Source organism: Melospiza georgiana, chromosome 13, assembly GCF_028018845.1.
Source record: "Melospiza georgiana isolate bMelGeo1 chromosome 13, bMelGeo1.pri, whole genome shotgun sequence".
Classification (NCBI taxonomy): Eukaryota; Metazoa; Chordata; class Aves; order Passeriformes; family Passerellidae; genus Melospiza; species Melospiza georgiana.
The window spans coordinates 13,146,301-13,174,286 of record NC_080442.1 but is presented as its reverse complement, the minus strand read 5'-3'; the positions used below and the strand labels follow the sequence as shown (position 1 = coordinate 13,174,286).

Sequence of the window (27,986 nt, the reverse complement as noted above, 5' to 3'; positions counted from 1 at the left end):
ATGACCACTTTGCTATTAGTGTTTGTGTGTTTGCAAGCCATCACTGCAGCCGACTCTGTGGAGCTCTCAGGTACGTGTCCAGGGTGTGACAAAGCAGGACTGAGCCTTGTGCTGCACCCTGGTCCCATCCCCAAGGACAGGCAGCCCCCAGAAATAAATGAGTAAATGTGCCCAAGGTCTGTGCTGTGCACACACAAGGCTCCTCTGTTTGGATGGCTGCTGTGCCACAGCCTCTCACTGCCCTGGTGCTTGGGAAGCCAAGGAGATAGCTACAGATTTGTGGGAAATGAAGAGAATTTCAGCATCTCTCTTTTAAAACATTACCAGGTGTGAACTCATAGTGTGGGCAGCAGCTAGGCTGCAGCAGAGCCCTTTGTTCCCTTTATTCCCAAATCCACCACTGGTCCAAATCTCAAAAGCAGCCATGGTGCAGTGGTCATTGCCACAACTTCCCTTTCTAGACTAGACAAAACAATCATGTCTGAATACGTGGGTACAGGTTTGCACAGCAGACACAGGCACTGGACCATATGGAAGCATGGGACATTTTGTATTACAAGTGTCATTGACGCAACTATTGCTCTGTTTGGGAACTGGCAGACAGTAGTGATGGCCTGGAAGTCAAGATACCTGAGCAGTCTCCCCTGCGTGTTATCCTGGGAAGCTCCCTGAACATCCCCTGTTACTTCAACATCCCTGAGGAGCAGGACACCAGCGTCATGCTGACCCCACGCATCAAGTGGAGCAAGCTGTCCAACGGCACCGAGGTTGTCCTGCTGGTGGCCACGGGTGGCAGGATCAGGCTCAACAGCGAATACAGGGAGGTGATCTCCTTGCCCAACTACCCCGCCATCCCCACGGACGCCACGCTGGAGATCAAGGCGCTGAGGTCCAACCACACCGGGATCTACCGCTGCGAAGTGATGTACGGCATTGAGGACAGACAGGACACAATCGAGGTCCTGGTCAAAGGTGGGGTGCTGACCTTGCTCTTTTCTCTCTGTGTCTTGCTGCTTGGCCTGAAGGGAGGAAGAGGCACTCTCCTGGTTCAGGGCAAATTTTGGAGAGAACGCCCAAAGGAGCTCCTCTAGAAAAGCAGATTCAATTGGCCCCTCGTCCGAACCGGTCCGGGAGAAAATACCTCCTTGGAGAAAAGTGGAAAAACCTGTTTATTATACAATAAAACCTAAACAATATTAAACAATAAAACCCCTTGCTGCTCCAAAAGAGATGACAAACTGAGAAAGTTCCCTCCCCAGGTTGAAGCTCAGCTCACTCAGTCTCTGATCAGTCCCTCAGTGCTGGAAATGTCACAGGCCCAGCCTGGCCTGGTGGGCCACAGGTGGAGCTGCCAGTGCTCTGCTGGGTGTTCAGGCCAGAACAGATTTAAACAGCTCCAAAGAAAAGGGAAAAAACCTCCACAGTCTAGCTAAAACTAACTAAAACAAAGGAGAGCTCTGTCCCGCTGTCTGTCCATCCGCAGACAGCACAGTGCAGGAGCAGGAATGTGGAGGAGTGAGTGCAGTGTCTGAAAACAAACTGCACACTTCTTCTCTCCCCCCTTCACTCTCTATAACAAGTCTTAAAGGTGTAAAATTTATTATTCAGCATAAACAGAACAAGATGATTGGGGATAAAAGCATCATGTAGTCAACCCAGGACAGGCACACAGGCAAAGAATGCAATGATTTCCTCATAGGAATAAGCCCTTTCTCTCAGGTCACAGATAAGGTGATGAGTGGAGAAGCCACAGGCCAAGCATTTATTTTAGCAGGCTAGGACCAGACTAAACAAACCCGTAAAATGACTCATGGCAGAATATGGCAAGAAAACGTCTCTTCTGGCAGAAGGTGAATTGCAGAGGCAGCAAGACGACATCCTTGGCAGGAGGTGGTACTGGGTACACTGGGTTATTACTCAAGTGGGTAAAGCTGGAACAGAACCTTTATCAGACCTTTAATTTTTTCCAAACATTTTAAGAGATGGGATGCCCTCATCTGGAGAATTGGGCTGTTCTGGAAAAACTTCCATTGCCACATTGTAAAGCCTGTCCTAGTAATAGGTGGATAAAACAATGAAAGTTTTGTACAATCCTTCTCTTTTTTGTTGTTTTTGCTTTCTATATAAGACGGGGAGACAGCTTCCACTGCAGGGCTCTACAGGATGAGGTTTAATTTTGCCTTTTTCTTCTGCCTTCTCTGGAAGGCAGGGGCTGGTGGTTGTGACTGATGTCCATTGTCTTTTCCAGGCATCGTATTCCACTACAGAGCGATCTCCACAAGGTACACCCTGAACTTTGAGAAGGCAAAGCAGGCCTGTATCCAGAACAGTGCTGTCATTGCTACCCCTGAGCAGCTGCAGGCTGCCTACGAGGATGGGTACGAGCAGTGTGATGCTGGCTGGCTGGCTGATCAGACTGTCAGGTGAGAAGCCACTCAGGGGCAGTGAAAGCCACAGCAGCATTGTTAGGGAAGGATTCCTGTGATGAAACCACCAACTGAAAATCTCAGCTGTTGTAACTGCTGGTGTGCAGAGGGGGTGGTGGATTGCAAGTCATTCTCTGCTAGAGGGGAATCTCCAGTAGGAAAGCAGAGTGACCACTGCCCTCCTGGGCTGGTGGTGACAACTGAGTGGACAATGGCTTCGTCCTGATCCTCCATCTTCCCTGCACAAAACCAGTGCTGTGCCAAGATGCACAAATTTGGCTCAACCTCACTGGGGAGGCACCTTGTCCTGATGTCTTTGGTCAGTGTTCGAAAGACCATCAGAGTGAGGGCAGGACAGCAGATCATCCTTTCCCTTTTCCATAATCTGGGAAAAGCCATAAATCACCCCACTGGGCAGTGCTCTGCAGCTCCCTCCCAGCCTTCAGTGGCTGCCAGGGTCCTGCCTCCCCTGCTTATCCACAATCTCTCCCTCAGGTATCCCATCCACTGGCCCCGGGAGCGCTGCTATGGCGACAAGGACGAATTCCCAGGAGTGAGGACCTACGGTGTCCGTGAGCCAGATGAAACCTATGATGTTTACTGCTATGCAGAGCAAATGCAAGGTGATTTGGGGTTTTTATTGTTACTAGAGGCAGAAGCAGTCAAAGCCCTGATCATGCCTAGACTGGACAACAGCAAATAGAGAAAAGACAGGTTAAAGCTGGAAAAGCACATTCCCTGGCCAGTCCAGATGTTCTTTACAGTCTTTTTATTAGACCTTGGACAATTTTAATGTCAAATGACTAATGCAGTGCAGAGGGTGGAGTCCGTCTAACCTCCACCAGAGTCCACGCCATCCTGCCTGGTCAGCCATTTGAGTGTGTGACATTCAGATGCACCAATCATTCATACTTATGACATTGAAATATTCAGCACAACAGAACTGCACTCGTCCTTATCTCCCCCTTGCCCTGTGGCTCCAGCTGGTGTGGTGTGTTTTGCTAAAATCTGCGTTTGGTCTGTAAGACTCACTTTCTTCTGGTCTTTACAAAGTCACCCACATGGGCTTGCATTTCAGCTCTAATACACAGAATTCCTCATCTTATCCAAACTCTTTTGAGTGGGAGGGGAGCCAGAAAGGGAATTGTGATTAGAATCCAACAGGTAACTCCTTGTGGTATTCACATGCCTTCTGAACAGAAAGAAGCTGTGAGACAAGCAGAGAAGAGGGAAAACACAATTCTTATCTCGCTTGCTGTGCCTGTGTTGTGCTAAAGTAGAATGCAATATGGAGATGGCATTCTACTTTAGCACAACACAGGCACAGCAAGCCAAAGTGAGGATGTTTTGTTCCCTTGGCCTGTCAGGGCCAAGAAGTGTGTGTGTGTCAGATTGTCACGGGACAGTCTTGAGAGAATGAGAGATGAGTGCAGTGTGAGCAGTTGGGAGCAAGAGTGAGCGCATGGCAGATTCAGTTTAGATGCAATGTACATAGTATAGTATAATAATGTAATTTTTAGCCTTCTGATGATGGAGTCAGATGCACCATTCTCTCTCCCCTTTGTGCGAGTCGCCTTTGATTTACAGTAATTCCTGTGCTAACGGATGATGTGATTGCAGGCAAAGTCTTCTACGCCACCGCCCCGGAGAAGTTCACCTTCCAAGAAGCGTTTGACAAATGCCGCGGTTTGGGAGCACGCCTGGCCACCACGGGGGAGCTGTACCTGGCCTGGAAGGACGGCATGGACGTGTGCAGCGCGGGCTGGCTGGCCGACCGCAGCGTGCGCTACCCCATCTCCCGGGCGCGCCCCAACTGCGGGGGCAACCTGGTGGGCGTGAGGACGGTGTACCTGCACGCCAACCAGACGGGGTACCCGCACCCCGACTCGCGCTACGACGCCATCTGCTACAGCGGTGAGTCTCAAATCTCTGCTGCTCACAGTGGCTCTGTGTACGAGCGGAAATGAGGGATGCGGGACTCCAGGGGCTCTCCAAAATGCAGTTTATTGCATCCAATACATTACAGCAGTCCAGGGTTGTGGGTGGCAGAGCCTGTGCCCACAGCTGTCAGCTCCAGCTGCAGGCTGGCCTGGAGACCCTTTAGTTTAGGTTACATTGCATTATATACTTTTCTTTGCTGAGCATCTTAATACAAGAAGATCTATAGAACCAATCTATGCCTTAGTAGTTCTACCAATCTGTAGAACCAATCTATACCTTAACTATTATCTATAGCCTATCATAACTACTATAATTACCACATTCATGTTACTGTTCTCCAATCACCAAAAGTTAGTACATTACAGTTTAAGCTAGAAGTTGCTATTCAGTTTTCTTGCAGTGGAAAATCCTGAGACCTTTTTTCTACTTGTCTCCTGTGGGTCAGGAGACAGTCACCAAATTCTGTGCAGTTGAGTTGAGTTGAGTGCTTGTGAAGATTCAGTTTAGATGCAATGTATAGTATAATATAGTATAGAATAATATAGTATAATAACGTAATTAATTAGCCTTCTGATATAATGGAGTCAGATGCAGTCATTCTCCCCGCTTTGTCAGGGCCACTCTGCTTTTACAATACAGAGGAGCTCCCTGGCCAGAGACAACCTCTTGCTTCTTTGATGTTGATGTTGTTTTTAAAAAAAGAGAGGGGAGAAAACAGGTTTTGCAAAGGACTAAGTCCTCTGCTCATGTTGAGGTAGAAAGCAGATCTAGAAAGGCTGCTTGACCGGCACATGGGGGGCTCTGTGGAGGTGAGGGTAACACAGTTCCCATCTCTCCAGTCCTCCCACACCCTCCTGCTTTTAAAGCTCTCCCGGAGACACGAAGCAGAGCTCAGGTGCTTCACATAGGAGACTTTGAATGCTGGAGAAGGAGGTGAAGGAGAAAGAGAACAGGTCTGACCCTGAAGATGTGTGTAGTGATGAGATGTGGCGTGGAACAGATGCGTGACTGACTTTCCATGCTGGGATAAATCTGAGACTGATGCAGTCTCTGGGAAACTGTGGATTAAAATTTCATCCCAGCTGCTCCCCCTTTCTCCTAACTTTACACTGTTCCCTGTAGCGAGAAGAGGGGGAAACAGTGATATTTTGTCTATTCAGGGCAACCAGAAGCTAACATTCAAGTAGGATTGCCATAGTTAAAAAAATAACAATATTTTAAAATAATTGTTGAAACCCTTATGATCAGATCTGTTGTGCCCAGATACCTCTCCCAGACCCGTGGAGGTACCCAGTGATGTGGCCAAGCTAAAGACTGGTCCACCAAGCCACAGCCTTTTGGTTATCTCAATGTTTGCCTCTGAAACTGCTGCATATGGTCAGTCCTTTTCCGAGCATCTTCATAGAAATCTCTGAATCCCTTGAGATCTGAAAAGTACTGCCTAAAATGAACCAGCAGCAAAATGGAATTGGAAATATAACAGGGAACGCATTATTAGAGAAAAATCTGGGCATTGTCTCATCCTTTTTCCCTCCCCTGCCATGCTGCTCATCCAAGATGTGATCCACCCCTCCCTTATCTGCCCTCACAGTTCTGTTTCATGCTGCTCTACCAAACAGCGTCCTTGTCAGCTGAGCTGCTCAGTGCCATGTAAAGCACGTCGTCCTAGACCCAAGGGATGTGGCTTGAGCAGGAAATTGATTTGGAAGGGGAAAGGTGGGAGCTGTTTCAGTGTGTTTGGTACAGCAAGTGGCCTTGGCTGTCCTGGCAGTGGGTTAGGATGCTCATACGGGATGAGCTCAAGTCTCCGCCTGGGCAGAGCAGAAGGTGATTGTGATCCTGCTGAGGTTTCGTGCACCAAGTGTGAGGATCCAGCTGTCTTCCTCAGACGGATCTGCCGTGGAGGTTATCCAAGCTCCCCGACTTCCCTCCGTCCAACCCAATTTCCTTGCGGCAGGCACTAGGGGTCAGTGCAGACTCGGATATGGGCAAGGTGTTCCCGGGAAGGGGAACTGGCAGGAGCGGGGGCAATGTCCCCGCTGATTGACCACATTTGGAGCATGAGGTGGCTCGGTGCCTCCTCACATGCCCTCCGTGCTGAGGCGTTGCACAGAGCCACAGTGGAGGAAGGAAAACCATTTTTCTTATCAAACTGTCACGATTTCCCTGATCCTCCCGTAGCAGAGATACCCAGCTGCTCCTTGGAGGCAGCACCCGTGCAGCTCACCTCATCGGGCTGGCATTTGTCACAGATATCTTTTATGAAAAATCCTTTCCTTTGGATTTTTCCTCCTGAGAAGCTGAGAGGCCTTAGGAAAAAATGTAAACAATGATTATCTACTGCTGTGGAATGCAACAGGTGCATCTGTGATTGGTCTCATGTGGTTGTTTCTAATTAATGGCCAACCATAGTGAGCTGGCTCGGACAGAGAGTCCGAGCCACAAGCCTTTTTCATCATTCTTTCTTTTTCTATTCTTAGCTAGCCTTCTCATCAAATACTTTCTTCTATTCTTTTAGTATAGTTTTAATATAATATATATCATAAAATAATAAATCAAGCCTTCTAAAACATGGAGTCAGATCCCCATCTCTTCCCTCATCCTCAGACCCCTGTGAACACGGTCACAGACGTTATCCCCTCTGATTGCTGCTTTGTGTCCTGCTGCAGGGGAGGACATTGAGAGCCTGGTGCCAGGGCAGTTCATCGACGAGCTGGGCAGCGGGCTGGGCAGCGCCTTCACAGTGCAGACTGTCACCCAGACCGAGGTGGAGCTGCCCCTGTCACGCAACGCCACGGAGGAGGAGGCCCGCGGCAGCATCGCCACCCTGGAGCCCATTGAGATCACCCCCACGGCCTCCAGGCTGGACGAGAGCTTCACTGCCCTGCCTGATCTCTTCACCACTGCTCTCACACCAGAGACATCTGCCACAGAAGAGGAAAATGTGACCAGGGAGGATGGCACAACGGTGTGGACTGTACCTGAAGAGGCCACCACCCTAGATTTAGGCACTGCCTTCACCACCTTAGCCTTTGGCACAGCTAGCACTACAGAAACAGCAGAGGTGAGCTCGGTGGAAGAGGCCGTGGGGGTGACTGCCACCCCAGGACTGGAGTCTGCCTCAGCCTTCACGGTGGAAGATCAGCTTGTGCGAGTGACAGCTGCCCCCGGTGCCGGCCACCTTCCCGAGCAGCCCATCTCCCCCACAGGTAAGGCACCAGGACTGAGAGAAGCCTGAAGGCCAGCTCATTCTAGAGGCAACCATTCAGCTGAAAACAGCCTGAGTTTCTGCCGTCTCAGAGGGCATCCAGGTCCCTGGAGGTGCACAGGCCTGTTAGGGGTCAGGCTGAGAGCCCCCATCACAGTGGGGCAGGAGGGGAGAGGAGAAGGTGATGGGCCACCCCATCATGTGCTGACCAGAGCTCAGCTGGGCTGCAGTGGTCACACTCTGCTCTCCCATATCCATCTGACTCCAGGGAAGGGGAAAGTCAAGGCAAGAAGACCTTAGAGGAGAGCTAAAGAGATCCCCAGAACTCAATGGCAGCAGGGCTCCATGAATGAGTCATTTGCATCAAAAGGAGTTTGAGAGGGCGTGGTCCTTGCACTGGTTTTTGGAAGACCATTTCTGGTCACGCATCTCAGTGCAAGGGAGTCCTGTACCCATTGTCTCACCACAGCTTCTCTTTCCCCAGGTGTGGTGTTTCACTACCGTGCGGCCACCAGCAGATACGCCTTCTCCTTTGTCCAAGCCCAGAAGGCCTGCCTGGAGAACAGCGCTGTGATTGCCACCCCCCAGCAGCTCCAGGCTGCCTACGAGGCTGGCTTCGACCAGTGTGATGCTGGCTGGCTGCGGGACCAGACAGTCAGGTAAAGTTACACTGACCTGGGGAAGACACCCTCCAAAATGGCCATTCAGCCATTGAGGCTTTACTCTGGGTTGTCCTGATGCTCTCCTCATCAACAGCATAAGCTTTCCTGACCCAAAATTTTCTCCAGGCCGTGATATTCTGTGGCCAATAGACGTATTTTTGCCCACTTCTTTTCCTCTTTTCCTAACCTGTGTATACATCTTGCACCAGTGAGCCCTCCTGGTGTGTAGGAAGAGTAGCAGGAAATTTGTATTTATTGCCTCGAGCTGTAAGTGGACTTGTCTCCAAGTCACACTGCAGACTCTGAGCACCTCAAACAGTGAAGAGTTCATGTCCCACTCCCAAGCACACTGAGGTTCTTCAGTCCTGGCTAATAAGGCTGACCTTGGATTACCTCTTCTCTTCCTTTTTTTGGTAGGTATCCCATCGTGAATCCCCGAAATAACTGCATAGGAGACAAAGAGAACACTCCAGGCGTACGGTCGTACGGCATGCGCCCGGCCTCGGAGACCTACGACGTGTACTGCTACATCGACAGGCTCAAGGGTACATCCTCCCCTGCCCCTGGGCACTGCTGTGGAGCAGAAATGTGCCCCACACCTCAAATGCTGTCTGTAGATGTCTGGCATGCAGGGATTCACTCGTGTTTTCCCTCCCACCCCTCAGGTGATGTGTTCTTCGCAACCCAGCCAGAGCAGTTCACCTTCCCCGAAGCCCAGCGGTTCTGCCAGAGCCAGAACGCCACGCTGGCCTCTGTGGGGCAGCTGCACGCCGCCTGGAAGCAGGGCCTGGACCGGTGCTACGCGGGCTGGCTGGCCGACGGCAGCCTGCGCTACCCCATCGTGAGCCCCCGGCCCGCGTGCGGCGGCGACGCGCCGGGCGTCAGGACCGTGTACCAGCACCACAACCAGACCGGCTTCCCCGACCCGCTGTCCCGGCACCACGCCTTCTGCTTCAGAGGTACCCACCCTCCTGTTGTGCTGTGGTGTCATGGCTTGCCTCAGTTTATCTCGGTCTTTCCCCAGGCCTGCCAGCCACCTCTCCCTCCCCATCCCTTGCCCATGCTGAGTGCTGTCTGTCAATGACTGGCAAAGCTCAAAAGATGTTTCTCAGCCCTGGGGGACATTGGGCCATCCAGGTGTCAAGTTTAAGTCTCATTGCTTAATATTAACTACTGCTGAGTAGCCGTGGGGGTGTGGCAATTGCAAGGTGTTTTGGGCTACAGTCATGGTGAGCCTGATACCCGCTCCTATCTACCTAATTAAGGTGTCAGGGCATCTACACTGGAGCGTGGGTACTTGCATGTATATACCTAGCAAAAACTAACAGTAAAGTTTAGGAGTAAGTCTTTTTTCCTTGGGTGTGCGTGGCAGCCATCTTGACATCTTCAGTGTCCCCTGAGAGGGAAAGGGATCCCCCCCCCCACCACCACCTGGTTGGTGGGATCCCTCTCCCTGGGGTTAAAAGGAGCAGCAACCACATGGTTCAAGGTTCTGTTAGGGCTGTTATGGGACTCAGAGGCCTGTGGGGCAGGAATAAAGCTCCGGATCAAAACCCTCTAGCAGAACCCAACTCCTTTTCATTCACCTCATCTTAAAGCTTCTCTGCCAAGGTAAACCTGAGCTCCTGCATGTCTGGACTTGTCTCTAGCACCCAGCTGCAATATCCAGCTAGCCAAAGGTGTCTCTGAGGTGAAACCACCACAGTTGCCGCCTTTGGTCAAGCAGCAAGGGCCAGACAAGCCCAGGCACATCCCATCTGCTTATATTGGTAATAATTCCAATACTCTCCTGCCCCTGCAGGGCACAGAAATCTGTCTCCTGAGGGGAAGGGATTTCAGAAGGGAGGCTGGGAATGTTGGAGTGCTGGTTTGAACGCGGCACATCACCGGCGTCTTGGATTGTGAATTTTTGGAAACTCCTTCCAATGCCTTTTTGTTCCAGCTCTGCCTCCTGTGGAGGAGGAGGGGGTCACCCCGTTCTTTGAAGATGTTCTGGCAACACAAGTGATCCCTGGAGTGGAGGGGGTGCCCTCGGGAGAGGAGGTGACCATGGAGACAGAGTCTGCCACTCAGCCTGAGAATCAGACAGCCTGGGGCACAGAGGTCTTTCCAACAGATGTGTCACTGCTCTCAGGTGCGTTCAGAGCTTCCTTGTAGCCTGCATCGTGCTGGGCTGGGGGTGTAGGGTTGGGACCCTCACAGAGTATGAATGATTTTCCCAACTCCTTCTCTTTGTTCTTTCCTTTCCAGTGAGTCCATCTGCTTTTCCTCCAGCTACCATACTACCAGAGGAAACCAGTACCAATGCTTCCCTCAGCGAAGTGTCAGGGGAGGTGACTCAGCCTGGAGAGCATCAAGTCAGTGGTGAATCTTCAGCATCTGGCTGGGTTCCTGGAGTTCCAGATACAAGCGGAGAACCAACTTCTGGAGTTTCTGAACTTAGTGGAGACCACTCAGGCGTTGGAGAGAGCGGATTACCGTCAGTAGACCTGCATGCCAGTGGCTTCCCACCTGGAGAAAGTGGGCTGCCCTCAGGAGACCTGAGCGGTGTGTCCTCTGGCGTTGTTGATATCAGTGGCCTGCCTTCTGCAGAGGGGGAGAAATCAGTGTCTGTTTTGAGGATACCAGAAATCAGTGGGATGCCACCTGAAGTGGAAAGCAGCGGGCTGCCCTTTGGAGCGAGCGGAGAAATCTCTGGCACTGAGCTCATCAGCGGCGTGTCATCCGGAGAGGAGAGTGGAGTGGCCTCTGGTTTTCCCACCGTGTCTCTCGTGGATACCACATTGGTGGAAGTTGTAACAGCAGCAACAGAACGGCAAGAGGAGGGAAAAGGGTCCATTGGAGTCAGTGGTGAGGGAGATCTGTCAGGGCTGCCATCCTCTGAGTGGGACAGCAGTGGTGGAACCCCCGGCTTGCCCTCAGGAGCTGAGCCCAGCGGGGAGCCCTCCGGGGTACCCGAGCTCAGCGGGCTGTCCTCAGGAGGGTCTGAGTTTAGTGGCTTTCCCTCAGGACTGGATGGCAGTGGAGAAACATCTGGAACACACGAGATCAGTGGCCAGGTGGACCTGAGTGGCCTTACCTCTGGTACTGAGGGAAGCAGCGAGGCCTCCGGCGTCACCTTCGTAGATGCCACTCTGGAGGAAGTGACAACAACCTCACCAGTTACAGGAGCAGAGGCAAAAGAGACTTTGGAAACCAGTGGATTGCCTTCAGGTGTTGAAGATGGATCAGGCATGGTGTCTGGGAGTTTAGACATCAGTGGTGAGCCTTCTGGGCATGTAGACTTTGGTGGGAGTGCTTCTGGAGGGCTGGAGATGAGCGGATACCCGAGCGGAGTGACGGACAGCAGCGGAGACATCTCTGGAGTTGATGTCACCAGTGGTCTGCTCTCTGGAGAGGAAAGTGGACTCACCTCTGGCTTTCCCACGGTGTCTCTTGTGGATACCACTTTGGTGGAAGTTGTAACACAGCCATCAGTGGCACAAGAAGTGGGAGAAGGACCATCTGGGATGATAGAAATCAGTGGATTTACTTCTGGAGACAGAGGACTATCTGGAGAAGGGTCTGGAGCTGTGGAGACCAGTGGTTTTTCCTCAGGAGACTTGAGTGGGGAGCCATCTGGAATCCCGTACATCAGTGGAGACTTTTCTGGAGCCACAGATCTAAGTGGACAGTCTTCAACAGTGGCTGATATCAGTGGGGAGGCCTCAGGGCTTCCAGGAATCACTTTAGTCACTTCTGATTTAGTAGAAGTGGTGACAAGACCAACGATATCCCAGGAACTGGGTGGGGAAACTGTCACGTTTCCCTATGGTTTGGGGACAAGTGGTGAAGGCTCTGGATCTGGTGAACTAAGTGGGGAAACATCTGCACTGCCAGAAAGTGCTCAAGAAACATCAACAGCTTATGAAATCAGTGGTGAAACATCTGCATTTCCTGAAACGGGTACAGAAACATCCACGATTCATGAAATCAGTGGGGAGGCATCTGCATTTCCTGAATTTAGCACGGAAACATCAACAATTCAAGAAATCAGTGGAGAAACCTCTGCATTTCCTGAAATTTTCACAGAAACGTCCACAAGTCAGGAAGCCAGGGGTGAAACATCTGGGTATCCTGAAATTGTCATAGAAGCATCCACTGGTCAAGAAGCAAGTGGGGAAACCTCTGCATTTCCTGGAAGTGGCACAGAAACATCCACAGTACAAGAAATCAGTGGGGAAACATCTGCATTTCCTGAAATTAGAATAGAAACATCCACAAGTCAAGACATCAGTGGGGAAACGTCTGCATTTCCTGAAATTAGAATAGAAACATTCACAATCCAAGAGGCCAGGGGTGAAATATCTGGCTATCCTGAAATTAGCATAGAAGCTTCGACGGTCCACGAAACCAGTGGAGAAACATCTGCCTTCCCTGAAATCAGCATAGAAACTTCAACAGTGCATGAAATTAGTGGAGAAAGTTCTGCATTTCCTGAAATTAGAATAGAAACATACACAAATCAAGAAGCCAGGGGTGAAACATCTGCCTACCCAGAAATTAGCATAGAAACTTCAACGGTCCATGAAACCAGTGGGGAAACTTCTGCGTTTCCTGAAATCAGCATAGAAACTTCTACAGTCCATGAAATCAGTGGGGACATGTCCTCTTTTCCTGAAATTAGCATAGAAACTTCGACAATCCATGAAACCAGTGGTGAAATACCTGCATTTCCTGAGATTAGAATAGAAACATCCACAGGTGAAGAAGCTCGAGGAGAAACATCCACATTTCCTGAGATTAGCATAGAAACCTCTACAGTCCATGATATCAGTGGGGAGACATCTGCATTCCCTGAGTTCAGCATAGAAACACCAACGAGTCAAGAAGCCAGGAGTGAAACATCTGCCTATCCTGAAATTTTCATAGAAACATCCACAGTTCAAGAAGTCAGTGGGGAAACTTCTGCATTTCCTGAAATTAGAATAGGAGCACCCACAAGTCAAGAAGCCCGCGGAGAGACATTTCCTGAGATCAGCATAGAAACATCCACACTCCATGAAACCAGTGGGGAAGCATCTGCATTGCCGACCGATAACATCAAAACAGCTGCCACATCTTTGGCCAGCGGGGAGCCCTTTGGTACTCCTGAGGAGAGGGAGATTCCTGACACAACATCTGGAGCTGTGACACACTCTATCGCAGGCATTTCGGGGGAAACCTCTGCCCCAGACACTGTAATTAGCACCAGGACTCCAGATGTTGAACCAACACAGGGACTCAGGAACCCTGAAGAGGCTCAGCTTGAAATGGAGCCTTCCCCTCCTGTGGTGTCAGAACAAGAGACAGAGACAGCTGTTGCTCCAGACAATCCCCATCTGCTGGCCGCCACCACTGCTGCCCTGCCCCAAGTCTCACAAGAAGCAATTGACGCATTAGGACCCACTGCAGAAGGTAATGTGTCTCATATGGAAGGGAAAGCTTTGTGGATGGGAGGGAGGGGGCATAGATGTCACTTTTTTTGGGTTTTATACAGCAGAGAGCATTAACACGGAAGCAGACTTGAGCAGAGCATTGTTCTGATAGAAAGCTATAAACATGGGGTTTTCCACAGGTCATGATCACAGAATCATAGAATTATTTAAGTTGAAAAAGACATTTATCATCACAGAACACAACACTGCTGAGTCCACCACTAACCCATGTCCCTCAGTGCCACGTCTACATGCAGAGTTTTCCAGCCTGCATGCAGCTGACAAGTTGGAGAAGTTGGGCTGCTAGTCTCAGTCCTGTTTCTTTTTCCATGGTGGGCTGACTTGCTGCCTAGCCCCAGGTATTGCTCAGCCTGTGGCCACCCTCTGGTCTGTGTCTTATGCTGCTCTCTGCAGCTATAAGACAATAAACGTGTGAGATAATGCTCAGAGCATCACTAGCTTTTGTCAGCTCTGTTGATAAATGCCCTTCTCCCCACCCTGCCTTTTTAGTGTTTTAGTGCTCTGTCTTTGTTTGGGCCCCCTCATTGCCAAGTACAGACAGACAGAATATTTAAGCCCGATTAACCATTTATGGTGAAAACACTCTCCTGGCATTCTGAGGAGCATTTCCTGAGAGGAGTTTGCATGCTGTGAAAGCATCAGTGCACTGCAGTAAGAGAAAAAAAAAACAAACAAACAAACAAACAAACACAAAACATTGTGGCTCTTGGCCAAGGGAGATGCCCAGTCCTGGTAACACGGGACTTCCTGCAGCATCCCTGGACACAGCTTGGTTTCCCTTTGCTGCCATCAGGAGCTGGCACCTGGGGACAAGCCTCACTGCAAAGCCATCAGTGCTTGTGCTGCTGTACTAATGTCCTGCATGTCCTCAGTTCTCAAAGGGACACGTGTTCTTGTAGGACCACACATTGCTTAAGTATGGTACAAAATGGATGTGCAAAGAGATTTCCTCACTTCCTTCTGGCAAAAGTGTCATCAGTTCCACTGCTTCCCATGCTACCTCCTAAACTGCTTCTTTTGGGTCAATTTACAGCATTCAGCATGGCTAGCTCTGGACTCAGTAAGGGTCAGTAAGTGTAGGGCTTTGTGAAGCTCAGCCTGGTTTCCAACGTCATTTCCACCCCCTAAGTGTCCCCAATGAGTCACTGCATTTCCCCCTGTGAGCACAGGTAATCACAAACCTTTGTTCAGCCCTGCTCACAGCACACCTGCAGTGCCCTCTGCCCGTGCTGCAGGAGTGGGTGAGGGCAGAATAATGACAGCAGGGTCATTCCCACTGCACTGCACCAGCCTGGCACAGCACAGGGTGGCACAGGAGTCAGGGACCCCCAAAAACCCTCCTTGCAAAAGCAGGCTCTGCTTTTGGGCCTTGCCCACTGCCACGTCCAAACCCAGAGACAAAAACAAGCCAGCAAAGGCAGTGTTGAGGGGAAGGAAGGAAGACAGTGAGGCTTAGTAAAAAATCAAAAAAAAAAAAAAATTAAAAAAATATTGGCCCCAAAATATGGATTTTATTCCACTGCTTTTTCTTTTTAAAAATCAACCACAAGGCGATTGCCAGATTCCTCAGACCATTTGTTAGCCAACATTTTTGTGAAGTATTTTGAAAGAAAACCATGTGTTCAGCAGCTCATGTGTGAAGAATCTTGAAAAATGTTCTGAAATAGGAATATGTGTATTTGCAAGTCACAGAGAGGACAATGTAACAGCTGGGGTTTCTTAGCAGGAGACAGCAAGAGGTAAGCAACCACTGCCTGAAATTTAATTTGTACATTTTATAAATTAGAAATGGGCTTGAACACATGTGTATGGCTGGAACTCCCACATGGGAAGATATTCTAGGGTAAAACTTCTCTTTATATTGGTAAATTTTACTACAATGTCCCTACTACATTAAATGCAGTCCTGGTCAGGGTATGAAGGAAGCTCATAAGGTGGCAAAAGAGCTTTTTGACCATGAACTCAGAATACCCCTAAAACAAAGCAAACCTCTTCTAGAGAATTACAATAAAGAGATGACAAAAGAAAAAAAGGTACCAAAAAAAAAGAAAAAAAAGGAATCCTAGGTTTCTTTTTTGGGGTTGTTACTTTTTACAGAGCTCTGGGGATTGTGAACATGGGAAGTCTACATGGAAGAACAGTAGGCTGGATCCCAAAATTCCGTTTCCCATGTTGTGGCTGCCTTTTCACTTGAAGCTTCCCAGTTTTGAAATTTAGCTCTTGCAAAAACTATCAGCTGCCACGTGCATTCCTTGTGCTGTGCTCAGGGTTTGGAGGGTGCAATGGGTGCCCATGCAGTGCAGGGATTTTCACTGACATTAAAGCACAGGTGAAGCTGGCTCAGCTTTCCAGGAGCTTAGAGTGAGGAACAGGAGGAAATGTGGATTTTGCCCTCTGGCCCTCTTGTTGGAGGGTTCCAGTTAGATCCAGCAGCGTATTTAGTGGGATGATTTAAGAAGAATGATATTATTCTGCTCTGCTGGAGCCTAAAAGTATCCCTAAAAGCCAGAGCCAGAAGACTGAAGATTAACACTTGGAGTGCCAGTATGTTTTACTGTTTAACCAAATTAAGGGCTGTGCATGTAGATGTCTTTAGTCAGCATTTGATTCCTCCATGAGAACAGGAACCCCACAAGCTGAAAGAATTGTCCATAGGCTTGGTTTCCTCACCCAGGGTTTTGCCAACTCAGCGGGTCTTTTTGCTTCTGGTAGCATTTGAAGACAAATAATTATTAGCTGAAAAATCATGCTGGCACTTCAGTGAAAGGCTGCGGTTTGGAGCTCTCAGACCAGTCAGTGACTGAAAAACTTCACTCCAATTGTGGGGGGAAAGAGAAATGTGCTGAAATGGCATCTTTTTATGTGAAGTTTTGCTTGTCTCTGGTGAAACAAGTCCATAAAGTCTGATGCCTATGGCCTCACACAGCAGAAGGTTAGAATACAAATGAGGAAGGGTCTCAATGGGCTTTCCTCATTCTTCACAACCTGGAAGTCCAAGGGATTGGGTCTTGTTGGTCCAGAGAAAATCATCCAGAAGAAAAAGGTCAAGAAAATACTCCCCTGATTCAGAATGTTTCACCCAATGTGGAGTGCAAATGATGCTCTCAAGAAGGAGATGGAGGTCCCAGTCCTGGCTGAGAGGCACAGACCCTTTGTGGCTGAGCAGGTGATTTGGTGTCTCCTGGACCCACCGTCTGCTTTGCATCACAAGTTAATTTGCTTAAACAAAACCTAGCCTACAGTCTTGGACTGGTGTTATTTCCACGTCCATTTACTTTTACACATCATATTATGGAGATAGAGGTATCCAAATTTCCTGAGCTCTCCTTCCACGAGAGTGTTGGACAAATTGAAGGTTCCAGCAGATCAACAAGTCCTCCTGGAAACTCCTGGTCTCCAGTAAAATCGTTTTTTTTAAGGCTACAGCAATACCTGCCCCTTCTGCTGCAGGGAGGCTTTCATTCAATTATTGTAGTTAATTATTTTAATTACTTAATTGCTCATTGTAAGTCAGTGGCTGGCTACGTGATGTTCAATACTAGCATTTAACTTAAAATGTGAGAGAACTGGTTTCCCCAACTCATCCTATTCTTTTCTTCTAGGACTCACCCTACAATTGCTCCAGTGTTTTTCTTTGATGTTTGAGCTATCAGATCAGTAGTTCCAACATCCCAGCAGACTCTGAAAAGCAAATTTAATTTGTACCTGGATTTTTTTTCACCCAATCTCTAGGAGATAATTATCTAGTTAGTCTCTGGTTCCCTCTTTGGATAATTGCACTTAGAAGGAGGCCTACAAAGAAAGGGTGAGGCGCACAACAGGGGATCCTGTTGGGCATCCTGAAAATGCCTTGCCCTTCTCTCTGACCTTTTCTGCTCTGTAGAACAAAAACAGGAGGGTATAGAAATATCATAGAATATATTACTAAACCTCTTACTCACAGCTTCAGGTAAACTACAGTTTGTTCAGGGTCTGGGTGACAGCATCCTCTCTGTTCACCAGCTGCTTCTCCTTGGTAGATGTTTTAAGCACAAAAGTTACCTTGTTTAATGGATATTCTTGCTCATCTTCCATATAGGCAGCCATGGAGAGAAATGCACAGACTGCACTGTTTTAGGAAATGGTAGCATTGTTTCTGGTGTTGTCTCAGCTTGAGATGGCGAATTTCAAAAGCATTCCCTTCTCACCACTGACACTGCATGTTCACTTTTACATTGCCTTCTGAGCAAAACCAGGGCCAAACTATTTTTCTTTCATTTCTTCCATGTTTCTCTTTCCAATTTCCATGATCTAGTACAAAAATTTTTTTCAAAGGCATTGGGAGAATCATAGAGTCATAAAATGGTCAGGGTTGGAAAGATGATCTAGCTCAAGCCTCCCCCTACCAGGGGCAGCAATGACAAGAATACTTCTCTTGCTCTTAGTTGCACAAAAAGAAAATTATTCTGACTAAATATAGTGTATATCTGGCAATGGAGAAGAAGTCTTAGGAAGAAAATGGTGGTTTGCGTTGCAGCTGTGTGACTCCTCTTGCTTTCTCCAGCCAGCAGTTTACATTTTCCAGATGCAAGACCTGGTTTACATTGTCCATTTCGTTGTAATTGGTTTATTACAAAGAAAAGAAAAGGATCTAAAAGTTAGACCTTGGGTCCTGTTAGTAGCAAAAAATAGAAACTGTTGTGACAGTAGAATTGGGGGAATTTTTGCAACTTCTGGGCAATATTAAGTGCAGCATGAATCCTCTTTAGAAGAATAGCTAATTCAGCGTTATCCTCAAGAAGCGAGTTGATAACACAGCTCTAACCGGGTTTCCTATTCTTGGCACCCCCAGGCATTTTCTCCCCGTCTTTGTTTTACAGCGGCAGCTCTTGAAGGCGAGCGCTGCCTCCCCTCTGCATTCCTCGACTATCGCCTATCGCTGTCCTTTGTCAGCTCGGGCAATAACAGCAGCGCTCTCGTCTCCTTGTCAGCTGATAAGCGCTTGAGCTGCATCGCGAAGCAGCGCTGACTTTTTGGATGACTGCTCAGCCAAGCAAATAATAAATAGCTCGTGTTGTCGAAGCCCTGAGTGTCAGGGTACCTGGCAGGCAGCTCCGTGCTGTCCCAGCGTGATGCAGGCTCTGCAGCTGCCTCAAGAGGTGTGCAGTGATTTGCTAACCCCATCTAGCTCTGAACAAAGTGGAATTAGACACATTTATAGCATATAAAAGGTTATGGGAAAAAAAAACCCACAAACAAATACTAAGTGTTGTGTAATAGATGGATTTTTTTTAATGGAGTTCTCACCTCCTAAATCGTGTTTGTGGCTTACGTGCCTTATCTTAGAAACACCCACAAACCGATTTGCCAGCACTTCCAGAGGCAATGTCATTGCCAAATTTACCATTTAGACCTTTTTGAATACCTCTGAGATTCAGATTTTCTGGGAGGATCAGAATAAGCAACACTTTCTCCAACCTGACAGATATATTTGAGCTTTTTCAATATCAGCTTGGTGAGGTGATTCTACATCTAGGAGAGAGGGTTACTGCCTCAGCAGCCCAACAGGCTGAAGGGCAGTTTGGTGTTTATGATCATCACGTGTTTAAAACATTGAAACACAATTTTAGGGGAAAACAACCTGTCTATGTCTCGCTTGTATTTGATGTTTGTTTCTCCAACATTACCTACAAGTACACACCCTTTCTCTACATGTTATATACAAAAATATATATGTATATGTATGGAGAGATATGTAACATATATATTATAATCGGAGATTTGTCTTTACCGCATATATAATATGTACAACCATATTATATGTGATGCCTGTAAAAGGAAACTCTGTTCCAGACTTATTTCCCAGCTGGAAATTTGTGGCAATGACTTTGCACATGTGTGCCTGCTCCCCCCTCCTCCAAGGCCAGGGAAGCACACAGCAGGTCTCCTGCATCTCAGAAGAGATCTTGGACATGCCAAGTTTTATTCCACATGGCCGAAGACAGCTGAAGGCTCATTATCCACTGCTAAACATTCAGCTTGAGCTCTTGTGAGTGCTTCCCTCCCTCCTCTGCAGTGTTCTTTCCACTTCATGGAGCCTGACAAATGAAGGAAAAGCCTTTCCTTACGTGTTCAGCTGGAGCCCACTGGAATCAACGTGAACTTCTGCTGCCACTGCTGTTGAAGAAGCCCAAAGGGCCTCTTGAGTTGCAATCACCCCTCAGGATGCCTCGTTTTCTCTATGATCTCTATCTTCTAGGAACTCCAAGTGTGACTAATAAGCAATACTCAGCCAAGTTCAGCTCCTCTATTCTTCCTCTAGGCTTGTGACTCCCATTTTGTTCTGTAAAGTCTCAAAGTATTTGCTAGCATCATGGAAACAGGGATTATCTTCATTTTGCAGTGAACAAAGAAATCCAAAAAGAATCCGTGAGATTTAGAATGGCAATCCAGAGTGAAAAATTCATTCTCTCGAAGAACTGCAAAACTGGAGTAAAGGCTCATCAGCCATCTGAGGAATGATTTCACTGCTCACAGTGATACAGCCTAGAGTAAAGATGACAATCTCCTTGCTCCAAAGCACACACAGATTCACCATCCAAGGTCAGAAAGGATTTTTTCCATCACTTAGGCACATTACAGAGCATGTCAGCTTTTAGATGACGTACCAGACCTTGGCCACTGAGTCACTAGACAGCCACAGGGAGTGTAACGCCCATCTGTTCTCCTGTGCCTGGGGGCATTGAGCAGCTGGGCCTCAGCTCCAAGAAAACAATACCCAACCAAATACACCCCAGTCAGAAGATGAACACAGATCTTGGGGAGCCTCTGCTCCGCTATTTCCACAGCCAGTGTGTTTATCATCTTTGAATCTTTCCTTGCTAAGACTGTCATCCACAAGAAGAGCATGGAGTCATCACTTTTAAAGCTTTACATTTCCCCTGCATGTGAAAGGAACACTGTCTCACACGAGGATCTGACCAGCCATCATTTAATCACGCCCACATGGATGTGTTCCCATTTCCTTCCTCAGTCTTCCCCCTTGTTTCTGAGTTGAATGTATCTGAAATCATTCCATTCTGAATGACTCTTCTTCTGATTCCAAAGCTCTCTCCACCAAGATGGAGTCCACAGCTGGAAAAGATGTACCAGCTTCTTCCATTCTCAGCACAAGCAGAAGAGCACATAGTGGGGACAGGTCTGGAGAAAATGCCACTGCACTCCAGTATCCCTCACCAAGCAATAAGCACCCATAGCCAGGTCTGAGATCCTCAAAGAAAAAAAGTTGAGGGGCTCTGAACCACCTTTGAACCCACTTTTTCTCTTCTCTGCACTTTCTTCATCTTCACTGAGAAGAGATTTCTTCATGCATAACTTCATCTAAATTATGGTTAGGAAAAAACTACTAGTGAGAATGGACCCAGGAACGCTGCTTAGGACATAGAGATCTATTTGAGGATGTTTCTGACTTATGGAAGAATTCCACATTCCTTCTCATAGACCTTTAGCTGGTGGAGACACAGACACAAGTTTACATGTTTGGTGCATCAGGCAGAGGATGCAGCAGACAAGGAAGAATTACCACAGCCAGTGCTGTGTGTTGGATACATCCTGCTGAGCTTTGTTCTGATATCTTCAGAGTGGTGTTCAACCACCAGAAAACCAATGTCCTCCTTGTAGGGTGGGTTGGGTCTCTTGCCTTCATTCTTCCAGCAGCAGCAGTGGCAGTTATGCCATAAAACACAACCCTCCCAAGGGTTGTGATATTGCCTCCTACACAAGCAAAGAAACAAGTTCTCCTGTTGGTGGAGTTGCCTCCCAGAGCCCTAATGGAAGCCCTTGATTTCTTGCAGACACTGATGTGTGCCACCCAAGCCCCTGTGTGAATGGAGCCACCTGCGTCGATGGCATCGACTCTTTCAAATGCTTTTGCCTTCCCAGCTACGGAGGGGACCTGTGTGAGATCGGTACGGCCTCCCTGGCTTCAGCTAATCCCACTAACTGCTGCTCCTCCTTGTTCCCTCTCTGCCCCCCAAAAACAGCTGATCCCATCAGTGCTGCCCTCATCTCAGTGAGCTAACCTCTAACAGCAGCTTAAAACACACCAGGGAAAAGCTTTGAGGCTTTTGAGTGTCTAATTTGTTAAGTTTGCTCCTCACAGCACCATGATTCCTCTAAGATTCCTAAGCAGGAGTTTCTGGTGTCTTCTTCATCTTTCTCTTTTTCAAGTGTCTCTGGTGAAGCTCCACACAGATCAGAACAATGTTGATCATGGAAATTGCTGTCTCTTTGGGTCAAGGGTGATTCTGTTCTTCTGTAACAATAGGGAACTTTCTGAGTACATCTTCACCCCAGGCAAACTTTCTCTGCTAGACTGGAACTTCGTGGAGGGATGCTTCAACTGAGCCATGAAAAATGATTGTGTTTCTCTCGGGGAAGATGCAGCTGAGAGAGGCATCATTCACTCCAGGAATCTCCACTGATTTGACAGAGCATGACATTTTTGTCATCTCCACAACGTGGCTTCCTTTGGCAAAATCAGCAGGGAATGTGTCTTTGAAAAAACAGGAAGCAACCTCTATTTCCATCAAAATTAGTGCACTAATACTTCTTTTTGTTTCTACAAGGAAAGAAAAATAATTTTTTTCCTTAAAGCTAATGAAAGTCCAAACTTTTACCAGCTTAGCTGAGAGTAAGCTCTCCTGCCTTGCTCAAACAAAAGAGAAATAAAGCTGCAGTATCTTCTTCACCTTGCCATGAGTAATGATAACATATGTTGGATTTTCTCCTTCCCTTTCTCCACATCTCTTCCTGCTTCCAATATGAACATATGGAGTAGATCATGAGGAGAAGGCTCAGGATTATTGGACCTTCTGGGCAGGAATTGTGCTGCCTTAACATCAGTTTTCCAATGCAACCTCATCAGCTCTTTATTTACTCACCCATGATACCTGTTGTTGAAGATCCTTGTAATCCAGCCAGAGACTCTCCACCCTGTCACTGCTTATGATCTTGTTTCATCCAAGCCAGACTAAATTTCTTCTTTTCTCTGATTTATGGGCTCTGGTGCCTGGGAGATGCAAGAGGAAGCCAGTGCCCCGAAACTTGTTGGAAATGTAAATCTTCATATTCCCTTGAGACTGACCATCCTTGCTGCTGGTGTCCAAGAACAATGGGACACTGTAGGTGAAAAATGCACACAGACCGTGAAAGTGTCCTCACCAGGGAACAAGATTTTCATCATTCTTTTCTGAGAAAATGTCTGTCATATTTATCTGTAAGAAAAAATTAAGTAAGAAAGCATGGCCTTTCTCCTAGAAAATGGCCTGCTGAGATTCTTTATCATGTGCTGTCCCATCCCCAATTTGCGATGACAAGGGATGCCATTAAAGATAATGGGAAAAAGTCTTAATCTCAAAAGACAGAGCAAGTTCCCCGTTACCTTTCTGCAAGAGATCTGCCTGCAAAACCAAAAAATCCCCTGAGCTTCACCTACTTCCAGATAACCCATCTGATCTGTTGAAGAAGGCAAGAAATGTTTTTAATATCTCAAATAACTACCAACTACCCCAACATCTATGGAGTGCCTGCAATCTCCATCTGGAAGAAAGGTGGATTAGGAGGAATTAATGTTACTGAAAGTGACAAGTGCTTTGACCTACCAAGTTTAACAAAGAAGAAAGAAACTGAGCACAGGAAACCTTACTGAAAAGGGAGGGAGGCATGAGGGCTCCTGGAAGCCCACCACTCTCAGAGCAGCAAGGGCCTGAGAAAGGATGGTAGATCAGGCATCTGAAAGGCTGAGATTAAACACATTTCATTTTCTGTTTCCTTTAGCCACATGTAGCAGACAGATGTGTGGTGTTGCATTGTGTGGGAACTGCTGAAGATCTTTTCTGGTGGTTTTTCGATTTGTTTCTACTTTCTCCCATCTGTGGTTTTATTTTTCTTAATGAGTGTGTTCAGTTCCTCAATATTTCTCAGATGGTAAAAGATCTTCTGAAAAGCTGAGAAATGCTTGTACTTCTTTAGCAGCTTACAAGCTTTTACATTAAGATTTAGTTCTCTCTCCCCACTGCGGTAAATTTCTGTCCCCATTTGTTTTCACCCATCTTGGTCGGTTTGTTTCTCCTCCAGAGCTCCCGAATCACACCAAGTGATGGAACCACCTCTGGTGGTCCCCTCCTTCATTTTCAAGACATATGCATTGATTCTGGACATCTGGGTATGGGGTTGGAGGGTTTTTTCCAAAGCAAGAAAACTCTGCAGGCCAGCACAAGTGGGAAGAGAAGTGTTCTTGCTTGGTCAGTTCCTCAAAAGCAGACTTCAGGAACATTGGACAGGGATTGAATTTCTCAGGAATCAGTCTGTATCATTCAAGCTTTCCAGTAGCACTGGTTGTGTCACTGCAGACACAGGGCCTTGGATGCCTTCTGACAACTTTCCCAGGGAATTCCTACAGGCAAAGGGGTCAGGGTGTGTTTTTTAGTGAAAATGACCATGTGTTGTCCCATGCCATGGGAGCACGAGCTGCTAAGAGGTGAGTTGAAAGCTTTCAGACACATGCACCAACTCCTCTTCATCCCTCCTCTGTGTGTTTCAGACTTGGAAAACTGTGAGGAAGGCTGGACCAAGTTCCAGGGCCACTGCTACAGGCACTTTGAAGAGAGGGAGACCTGGATGGATGCAGAGACCAGGTGCCGACAACATCAAGCCCACCTGAGCAGCATCATCACCCCGGAGGAGCAAGAATTTGTGAACAGTGAGTGCTGAGGGCAGCCTAAGACTGGGCACGAGTCCAAGCACTGGACTCTGACTCTTCTGTGTGTAAAATGGTGTAAAAATCACCATGAATCCTGGCAAAGCCTCATCCTTGTATGGGTGCACCCATGCTCATGGCAGTTGAGTGGGGAGGGAGCTGGGCAAACACGATGTAAGGAAAAAGGGCATCAGGGAATATTGACTGGGGGGCAGCTGAATGAGCCAGAGGCTCCAGGGCCAGGCACAGCTGAGATGGCAAAGAAATGCTTCCAGCAATGTTAAGGACAACCACAACTCTTTTCTCTTGCTCCTGCTCTTCCAGGTCATGCACAGGACTACCAGTGGATCGGGCTCAGTGACAGAGCTGTGGAGAACGACTTCCGCTGGTCTGACGGGCACTCCCTGGTGAGCCTGGAGCCCAGGGCACGAGCAGGCACCAGCTTTTTGGGGTGGTGGGAAGGGCCCCGTGGCCTCCATGGGTTGGGCATTGAGTGGAGGCAACCCTAAACTTTGTAGGGCTCATGGTTTTTCCAAGCCTCTAGAAAAGCTGGTTGACATCACAACAGAAATAACTGGTGCAGGGGCAGTGCTGGCAACCCGTGGGATCTGCTGGAGAGGTGTGGGAGAGGTGGGGTGAGCATGAGGGAGGGAACAGGAGAGACCAGGGCCCAACCTTAGCTGAAGGACTGTCCTCTCTTGGCAGCAATATGAGAACTGGCGGCCCAACCAACCCGATAACTTCTTTTCGGCGGGCGAGGACTGCGTTGTGATGATCTGGCACGAGAAAGGCGAATGGAACGACGTTCCCTGCAACTATCACCTCCCTTTCACCTGCAAGAAAGGAACAGGTCAGCGCCCTGTGCCATACTGGCAAGGATGGGGGACTCAGTTGGTGGCTGTGGGTCTGGAGCAGAGAGCCCAGTGCCCAGGAATGTGGGTTTTGTTACTGCAAAGGGTGAGCAAAGAGATAGAAGGAATTAGAAACAGAAGTTAGCCAAGGGTCTAGGAGAAAGTTTCTCAAGGACTTGAAACTGAGTAGGACAAGCCATTAAGATTCAACACCCCCAGGCAGAGTCATACCCTGGCTGCAGCATCACTCCCACAAACACCAGCTCTGTGCCCTCCCACAGACACAGGCAGCTGCTGCGATGCCCAGCTCTCCCAGCCTCTCCGGGAGGCATGAGAGGAGCACTGAGGGAAACCCCTACTTAATTTCAAATCACAGTATTTCCATATCTCCCTGCCCATAAGCCTAGTGGACAGAGGCAATCTCAGAAGGAGTTCAGGTTTTATTTGTGGAAGAGTGACAAGGCTTTGCCCACCCAGCCTGCCCTGGGTGTGAGCTGCCTGCTCAGCAAGGTTGGTGCTCTGTCTCTCACTCTCCAGTCTCTGCCTGTGTCTGGACAGGCTGTTTGGGTCCAATCCAGCTAGCTATGGACCCTAGCCCACACAATCTTACACAGACAAAAGCAAAAGGTGAGAAGCGCTCTTCTCCACATGGGGACAAATGTCCTCTGTTTATTGACTTGAGATGCAAAAACCCACATGGCAAGAGACCTCATGGCTCATGGCAGGAGACTTTTATCCCAGGGGAATGGGGGGCCAATGGGATACCAGTAAGGAGGGGCAAGGGGAGGGAGTGACAAGGGAATAGATGACCAGGGAGTAATGGGGACAGGGGTGGGTGAGGGAAAAGCCCTGCGATAGGAGAGGTGGAAGAACAAACCATGTGGTACAACATAACCTATTCAGTGCAATATAAAGACTACTCAGTGCAATCTCTAATAACCCAGTGCAAAACAACAAACAAAATAAACAATTTAGTGCAATACATCACCTGCCCACCTCCCACAGTGGCCTGCGGGGACCCCCCTGCTGTGGAGAACGCCAGGACCTTCGGCAGGAAGAAGGAGCGCTACGAGATCAACGCCATGGTGCGGTACCAGTGCGAGCCAGGCTTCATCCAGAGGCACGTGCCCACCATCCGCTGCCAGCCCGACGGGCACTGGGAGCAGCCACGGATATCCTGCCTAAACCGTACGTCTGGGCTGGGGCTGGTGCCTCCCTGCAGCTGGAAGGAGCTGGGAATGTGGGGCATTATCGTGGGGCAGGATAGCTCTGAGCCAGGGAGAAGGGGACACAGTGGTTCTCTTGACTTTTTGGGAGTTTCCCCTGGGATGGGGACATGGGAGGTGATATCTTCTGGGGCAAGTGGGGACCGTGGAGCCTGGCTTGCAGGACTGCCCTGGAGACCCACCAAGGCAGAGTAGGGGCAGCTCCAGAGTCAGGAAAGGACAACAAGGAGCTTAGCAATGGCCCAGGCTACTCAGAGAAGGAAAAATAAATGGCTTCTGAAAGGGTGATGCAGGTTGTGCCAAAACCTTCTAAAAGGTATTGGCACAACCTGCATCAACAGAGAGAAGAGGATGGGAGAGCTATGGGATCCCCAAGCCCTTCCCTGGTGTCCCCCTGCCCTGGGAGCAGACAGGAGTCCTGCAGCAGATACAAGCCAAGGCACAGGGCTGGGTTCCTGACTCTCTTTCTGTCAGGCCTCCAGCTGATGGCAGTCAGCCTTCTTCCACTGGTGTCCCAGCCCACTCCCAGGCCTGCCTACACCCTTGTCCCATCCCTGATTGCCTGCAGCTTCCCAAGAATTTTGTTGGCCTCAGACAAATCACATCTGTCCAGTGGCCTCCTTGCCAGGTCCTGCTGGGCAAGTCCAGATAAGGCAGATTAAGCAATGGTCCCACAGCCAGGGAAAGCTGATACAGGCTTAAGGGACAAACCTCTGCCCAGGGAGGAGATGAAAGGAGGAGGGATGGAGGAGGTGTCCAAGGGCGGCTGCCTGGTGCAGACCAAGAGGCTGATTCCTTTGGCTCTGCCGTGGGTCTGGAGAGCTGCAGGCTGTTCCCAGCACGGACTGCCAGAGATCAAGAGATGCTGGCAGTCCTGGTCTGCTCTCAGCCAGCTTTTGCTGCTTCCACCAAAACCCTCCTGCAATTATCACACCAGAGCACGCCAGCTTCCAGGGAGAGTGGCAGCAAAGATCAGGCAGAAACCTTGTCCCTGTCAGCCAAGCCGGGCTGTTTCCCCTGCTGTGCCCTGAGCACATCCCATACCAATGCATATTGGGGTTGGGAGTTTAGGGATTGATAGGGCAGAGATGGGGACGAGCTGCGCTCCTGGCCGGGCACAGGGAAGGATGGGACGAGCAGCCGTGGAGATGATGCTGCTGCCCAGGCTCTCTCGGAGCCACAGGCACCCTCTCCCCCGGGTGAGGCAGAGCCGGGGCAGGGTGACAGAAGGGCCGATTGTGCCGTGCGGGCGGGCTGGCGCCCCCGTGTTTTTCCAGGCAGCCGGGGGCCGAGGCGGCCAGCGAGGGACAAGCAGCTTCTCTGTGCCGGCTTCTCCTGCCAACAAGGTGCCTTTTCTTCTCCTCCACAGCCTCCAGCTCCCAGCGCAGGCTATACAAGAGGAGCCCCAGGAGCCGGTCGAAACCCAGCGGCAGCGCCGCGCACAGCACCCATTAGAG

At 48.9% G+C, this 27,986-nt stretch overlaps 1 protein-coding gene across 1 annotated transcript; it reads left to right on the top strand.

Moving 5' to 3' along the window:
• On the top strand, window positions 1-27,984 carry ACAN (aggrecan). Its single transcript, XM_058033496.1, has 17 exons — window positions 1-70; window positions 601-972; window positions 2,249-2,423; window positions 2,922-3,049; window positions 4,047-4,340; window positions 7,037-7,576; window positions 8,060-8,234; window positions 8,655-8,782; window positions 8,903-9,196; window positions 10,180-10,371; window positions 10,488-13,673; window positions 21,547-21,660; window positions 24,297-24,455; window positions 24,777-24,859; window positions 25,158-25,302; window positions 26,309-26,491; window positions 27,899-27,984. Exons 1-17 carry the CDS (start codon window positions 1-3, stop codon window positions 27,982-27,984), a joined length of 6,324 nt encoding a protein of 2,107 aa, XP_057889479.1.
• The last annotated feature ends 2 nt before the right edge of the window (window positions 27,985-27,986 follow it).